The 7,259-nt window shown below is 42.5% G+C and overlaps 1 protein-coding gene across 1 annotated transcript; it reads right to left on the bottom strand.

Annotated features, from left to right (window-relative positions):
- Nucleotides 1-1,429: 1,429 nt before the first annotated feature.
- itm2ca (integral membrane protein 2Ca) lies at nucleotides 1,430-6,874 on the bottom strand. The gene is made up of 6 exons (XM_085380632.1): nucleotides 6,610-6,874; nucleotides 4,806-4,949; nucleotides 4,405-4,593; nucleotides 3,267-3,377; nucleotides 2,635-2,785; nucleotides 1,430-2,472 (listed from the first exon to the last, which is right to left on the bottom strand). Exons 1-6 carry the CDS (start codon nucleotides 6,700-6,702, stop codon nucleotides 2,381-2,383), a joined length of 780 nt encoding a protein of 259 aa, XP_085236758.1. The 5' UTR covers nucleotides 6,703-6,874; the 3' UTR covers nucleotides 1,430-2,380.
- Between the last annotated feature and the right edge of the window lie 385 nt (nucleotides 6,875-7,259).

Genomic DNA, 7,259 nt, shown 5'->3' with positions numbered 1-7,259 from the left:
TTTTTACCTGATGTCTTGTATTTTTTTATACCATTTTTGAAACTTTTAAGTCACAGCATTAAAGTTGCTTTTTTTTCAAGTCATATCCTCGACTCAGAGTCCTGCATTTGGGTCCTAGTCTGCCTGCCACACAGCCATGAATGACATTCAGATTCTTCAGCTTCACCTCAAATCAACACCTAGCTGTTTGAAACTTGGACACAGTTGGGTGTTCCAGTTGGACAATGATCTCAAAGACACATTAAAACTGGTTAATCGATAAAGCAGTCTATCATTAAGGTTCTGGAATTACCAGCACTATAGAAAATTTGTGGACTATGGTTAAAATGAACTCCATCAATCTGCCAGAATTACAATAGAAGCTTTTTCATGGCTACCAAAAGCATCTTGCCAAAGTGCAACTTGCTAAGGACATTAATAGAGCCTGTATGAGCGTTTACGTATAGCTTTGACCCTGTGTGGATTGGAGAAAATCCCCCAAAAAGTCAAATGTCTGCAGTCAGTACTTGAGGCTTTTTTAAAGTCATTAAAGACAGAATTCATTAAAGGTTATCTGATGACATGATGGCATCAGATAACAATGTACAAGCTCTACTTCCAATATAAACAGAAAAGATAATCCTGAGACCAAAAGCAGTGGTTGAATCACAGTGGCTACGTCCATGTTTTATCCCATCTGTGTAATACAGTCATCATTTCTTCTAATATTACCCTACATTAACCTACTACAAGTTTCACACAGCATGTAGTTCAAATCACTGACAAAGACTGGAAGATGTAAAAAGCAACTATAAGGCGCATATGTCAAATACAAATAGCAGTTAAGAGCGATTTCATTATGCAACACAAATAACCAACACATCAAAGTCACCTCTTTTACTTTAAGAGATTTCTTTAGAAAATCTAGGGAGATTTTATGTTTTTGATTAATGGTGACTGGAAATGTAGTTGCTGGCAGAGCTGCAGGTTCACACGAGGATTTTACTATAGAAATGTTTAAATCGGTACAGAACACAAAATAGAAACCGTAAAATGAAAAATACTGGCAGCAGCCAGCGTCGACCCTCAGCCTCCTACTGGATGCTCCCATGGTATCGAATTCAAAATCCTTTGTCAGCTTTTTCTCCAGTTATCGCATTCACAGAATTTTCAAAAAACTTGACCTCTGACCTCCAACCTCGAAGTCTAGGTCACTGAGATTAAAACTTGTCGAAGATACACCTACGCTGTCACTTTGAAACTCCTGCATCGCTTCTTTCTTGAGTCATCGTATTCACAAATTTGGGTGTCAACATTGCTTGCCCACCCACCCGTATGGTGACAACAAAACCCCCTTAGTCTTTTTACATTCATAAGATACTGACTGAAGCCTAGTAACGTTTGAAATAAAGTAACATATGCCTCAACTCAGTCATTTTTTTTACTACTTTATTCACAGACAGATTTCATTGGCAGACAAAATATACAGATCACAGTTGGTTTTGTTCATCTAACATATAATACGCTCCCTTTCACTTGTTTTGACTTTAGTCCAGTCTCTGACTCTGGACTAAGGCTTTAAACGTGGTTTTACAAAACATTCTAAGAGTGCTGTTTCTCTTATACATAAACACATGCAAGGGAAAACAAAGGTTAGTCTAAAACGATTCAGAAAAGTAGTGGGGACGGGGGGGGGTGGGGGAAGAGAGAGAGAAGAAAAAGTGTGACAAATTAGAGGTCAAAAAGAAATATGGGTCTGTGTTTCAGGGGCAGAATATTATTCCCAAAGAAGAAAAATAGTAAGTGTAATGCCCAATGCAGCCTGGTCTAAAGTCTACTGTGCGATAGTGCTTTTTAACAGGATGAAGGCAGAAGCGAGGAAGCAACAGGTAAGCAAGAGGCTAAAGATGCAAGCAAGCTACTAGTCATCAACAGTTACATTACACTGAACATGAGAAAATATAAATAAATGAATCCATGTTTGCTCAGGAAGGCAATACCTCATGCTTTGTGTAGATAACTAAGGAAAACAACGTAACCTCAAGGGGAGCACAACAAAACAACATGGGGAGAAAGTCGTCTCCCCCGGCAACGGTAACCATCATACAAATCCCCAAAGAGGAGATGTCTTGAAATCATTATTTTTGGCTTAAGGCCTTTGCTACATGGAAAATCCTGTGACATAACCAGCAGCTTAGTATTGCATCACACTTTAGGGTAAATATTACCTAATTCGAAACAGAATAAAGGGGAGGTACTGAAATAAAATTAAAAACAAAACAAAAACAAGTAAAGTGCAACTCAGACATGATCAGATCCACAGGAGGTTGCTACAGTGGCTGGAGACATGACTGGTGATGTGCCTTTGTGTGGGCGGGAATCTCACAGATGACAGTCGCGTTTACGCTTCATCGCAGATAACCGTCTCCACCACAAATGTATTCTCAAAGTGGCGGATGTGGTGGCAGTCCTTCGTGTCACGCTTGTTGATGCCTATGAGGGAAAATGGGGCGAGACACAGAGAGGCGATCAGCCGAGTCGCTGAACTTCAGATACAATCACAGCTTAAACGATAAACCTCTTAATCCCCCAAAAGAAAACAAAAACACAGGCATGTATCAGCTCTTTTTAATGGCCCCATTAACCCCAACGTACGCCTGCGGGTGACGCGGCGGTTCAGGCGGTACGTGTCCTTCCCGTTGCACAGGCGATAGATGAAAGGTCCCAGCTGACGCATGTTGTGCACTTTGCCGGTCACCACCATCTCTTCATGGATGATGTAGGTCTGAGGCAAGTATGTGCCCTTCTGCAAGAGACACAGTAACAAGCTCGGTGGGAACACAAAGGGGCTGATGATGCTGCAATACTAATTCTTGAGGGGACTGACATCTGTGGAAATTTTCCCGAGTGACTTTTAATGCTGGCAAATTGTAGCAGAGGAATATTTCCAGTTAAACAACACCAAAATGGTGTATTAACTCAAATTAATTTTAACTTTGCCAAAAGTATCAACTCCTTCGAACATCAGCAAAGAAGGTTAAATTTTTTTTTCTTTAAATTAAAAAGCTTGGGAAGCTTCGACAGACTTACTAAGCCATGCTAGTTGTTAGTGTGTCCACATAATAAGCAGTGTATCAATACATCACAGAGTACACCAACGATATTACAAATAAAGGAAGAAAAGAAGTGGGGTGGTTTTCTTCTTATTCATTTCTTACACTGCTAAATATGTTAGCTTCCAGCATTTGGTAACAGCTGGAGATGTCGCCTAAGATTGGCTGTGTTACCTTGACATTGATAAGCAGCTCCCAGAGGTTGCGCGGAGGCATCACAATGGTGGTGTTGAGCTCGATAACGTAGCACTTGTCCAGAGCAATGTCATGATATGCAGTCAGTCCCTGGAAACAACAACAAAGCAATCTAATTATGACCAGTTCTCCATTACTGTAGAGTCTTTAGCTTACAATGTAAAGCACCTTTAGCTGACTAGAATTTCATTTGGTGCTTTAACAATAAAATTAAACTCTCATTCTCATTTAAAAACAAAAGCAGGTCAGTATTTCACTGACTGAACTTTGATATTTAAAGTAAGTCAGTAATGGTAGCTTTTCTGTATATTTTGCAACTTTTGTGGTTGAAAGATAAAGCCAACGTGGAATCGGTGAAGACTGCAGTTCCTCAAAAGGCCACTTGTTTACAACACAGTTTTGTGCTTTGTAAAAAAAAAATAAAAATAAAAAAAAATAAAAAAAAATTGTAAAAAGCCTTAAATATGAATGATTATCAGGCTCACTGTATAAGTGCATGGGGCTACATCATTTATTTACTTATTTTCTCAGCACCAAGTAGCAGGTGTCTGTGTCTGCAGTGCAATAAACCCATGTCGTCTATGGATGCACTTTGCTAACAAAGCTAGTTAGCATTAGACGACAGCTTTGCACTTTGGCCAAATGAGCAATGAGTATACAGTATAGTTAGAGTCCACTTTCTGCTAGCTGTATGCTTCTTTCCGATGCTCTGCACTCACTCCCTCTGATGCAGCCGAATGAGCAATGAAATCTGCCTCATGTTCATATTTTCCCCCAATTCTTGTCAGCTGACAAAGACAACGAATATGAAGTCTTGTTTTTAAAGCAGCCTATGAGCTGTGTGGAAAAACTCTAGCTGTTCTATACTCCTGGACTGCAGATTTTCATGAACTCAGACAAACTCCATGTTCACATTTACTAGAAGAAGAAAAAAAAGAAGTTATCATACTGAAAAAATGTTACAACCCACATTTTGGCTCAGAACTGCATCTATGTGTGTTGTATTTGAGGCTGAAACTTGAAATAGACATTCTGGAGACATGCGAGTGTGGCGTTAATGTGTCTTTAAGGGGTAGAATATCAGACCTATATGTAACATGTGTATATTTGTCCTCACTCTGTGGAAATCATGGATTATATCAGCAGGGTCACTTCCTCCAAAGTGAGGCACGGGCACAGTGATCTTCTCGTAGTTGTCGGCCAGGTAGATGCCGACATTCTCCTCCAACTCCTGACGGCCACGCAGCGGAGCGTACACAGAGTCTTCATACAGCACCCTGCAGTGAAACAAGTTCTCCTCTGGGATCTACACACATGCACACAGATCAGCTTTTAATGCAACACAGCAGCCAAGAAACACGACTGCAGCAACATTATCCGTCTCAGATGGCAGTGATTACAATTATTTATTGTTTTTAAAAAGAAGAACATTTTCCCCCCATTTTTTAGTGCAGTGTTTCATTGCAAGGCCAACAAGGGCACACATATGGCACACTGCAGAGCATAATCGAGTCTTACATGAGGTATGAAGTAGTAGCGGTAGACAAAGATGGAGGCTAAAACCAGACCAGCCATGAAGACCACCAGACCAAACGTCAGGCAGCACAGGCCGTTGAGAGGAGACTTCTTGGGCCGCAGGGGTAGGACCAGCTCCTCCTCATCCTGGAGGACACCACAAATGCATACATTAAAACTTCGAGAAGTGCACAGAGCAGCATTTCTAGCCAGCTTCGATTCGATCGCGTGACGGGTGGCTGAAAAGAAATCTGAATTTAACTGCAGGAATTGGCAGCACGGATCTCGGACAGGAGGAAAGGCTGACGGAGACGGCGGGTAATGAAAACTTGACTTAGATAGTGAGTAATCTTCCCAGACGCCTCCAGTCTCGCAGCCCATCTGCTGATGCCATGCACCCAGCCAGTGTTTGGAGGGTGGCACTACACACAGTTAGTCATTGTTGTAAAAGGAAATGCGCACACACACAGCGAGTGGCTACTATCTGAGAACTGGCTCAGCGAATTACTGTAGATGTGCTGCAGAGTAACTACAGCAGGGGAAATTATCTTGTGAAAAGCAGACTGTAAGGAAACAAAGGGCTGCTATTCTTAGCTGGAGCTATGAAGGGAAAAATAACAACTGTGTGCATGTGAAAAAAAAAAGACTCTTTGAGGATACCTCAAAGAAAAATGATGGCAACTGTGTTTGCGTGTGTTCCTATTATTATTATTTTTTTAAAAGGGAGATGACTTCAAAATGCTTGAAAGCTTTCACCAACCACCCCCCTCACCCCACCAACATTGCGTGGTATGGCCCGAGTGCCTAATTTCAGGACACCGCTTTTGCTATTTGAGCTGAATTTGATTCTTCAAGCCTTTGTTCTTTGGAGGGAGCATTTGGAGGGTGCACAAGGACAAGGAGACAGCAGTGTATGTGTGAAGGCAGACTTTTGCAAGTTCTTTGTGTTCCTCCGTCCCACTGAGATGGGATCGTGGCAGCAGCTGAGTGCGTGTCACACCATGAGGCCTTGTCTGTCTGTCTGTCTCCTGTTCAGTACATTTGGAGGAGCGCAAGTCACTCAGGGGCCGCAGCTCTGCACTCCTGCGATATTCACTTCCTATGCAATGCCGGACGCCTCCTCTGTATTCTGTCGGTGTTTGTCGTCTCTGCTGCTCAGCCATGTATTTTTTAATAAGAGTGATGCAGGGGGATTCCGCAGCACAGCAAACTTCAGGACTCCGCAGCTCTGCCTCCCTTTAGAGCTGTGACAAATAATCCTGCATGCGCTGCAAGCCTCGGCAACCCATCTGCCATTTTGTCATCCCAAAGCTCTGCATTTCTTGCATTCTACCCCCCCCCCCCCCCCCCTTTTTTTTTTTTTTTTACCCCCCCTACCCTTTTTTGAAAGCTTGGGGGTTTTGTTTTTGTTGAATACATCAGCACTGCAGGGGAAATCGACAGATAAACCAAGTACAAAGCCTTTAAATTGGCACATTGTGGCTTTTTGCTGTGCTTTTTGCACATTGGAATAACTTGCATCAAACGTGCACAAAGCGCGCTGGCGCACAGGAAAGCGTCACAGCAATGACATGTTTTTGTTCCCAACCAAATGTCGATAGATGCTGTCAAAAAAAGGGGAAAAAAAAAATCCCCCTGCTGCTGCTCATGACCGAGCAGGTGCAGGCTGCCCTGCGGACCAAGCAGGCAGGTGAGCCTGCTGGACACACAGCAGGCATCGCGTTACATAAAGACCATCTACACACAAGAGTTGATATCATGCTCGATTATAATGGGTTAAATGTGAACAGGCGACTCTTTTGCTCACCATCGGATGAGGAATGAGGATCTCGGTCTTGTCGCCATCGCTCTCTTTTTCCACTTTCTGTCCCGAGACAGCCTGGAAACTGATCTTCACCATGGCTCCAGGGTAGTGGGGCGGTCACTGCTCGCCTGTCTATCCGCTGCAGGTGACTTCACTCTCGGGCTGTGTTGACGATAGCTGTCCACCTTTCTCAGACAGATCCCTTACTCTCGCCCTCTTTTCTGCTGTCACCACCGGGGTGCCTCTCTGTTTTTGTCTCTGCCCACCGGAAGTGTGCTTTTTTTAATCGTCCTTTAAAGGACCAATCTGCCGCTTTACTGTCTACTGTTCAGAGGAACAGCTTTATTAACGAGACAAACAGTTTCCACATAAAACTAAGGCTGTAGCTATAATGATATTTTATAATAATATATGCTGATATATTCAAACTTATCTACCCTCAGCTTAAATTTCTGCTTGAAATTATTAAAATCTTTTAAAATTAACTAAACCTATCAACAGAATATGAAGAAACGGCTAAAGTCTGTGTGCAAAATATCCATCTATCCATAATTAACCTAACCCCACTAATTGCATGTCTTTAGACTGCGGGATCAAGCCAGAGTACCCAGCGATAACCCACGCAGACACGGGGGGAACATGCAAACTCCACA

Source organism: Rhamphochromis longiceps, linkage group LG14 (genome assembly GCF_057381845.1).
Source record: "Rhamphochromis longiceps isolate RC_006_pf linkage group LG14, R_longiceps_female_GT1.1, whole genome shotgun sequence".
Classification (NCBI taxonomy): domain Eukaryota; kingdom Metazoa; phylum Chordata; class Actinopteri; order Cichliformes; family Cichlidae; genus Rhamphochromis; species Rhamphochromis longiceps.
The sequence above is the reverse complement of the archived record's forward strand: the minus strand, read 5'-3'. Positions and strand labels throughout refer to the sequence as shown.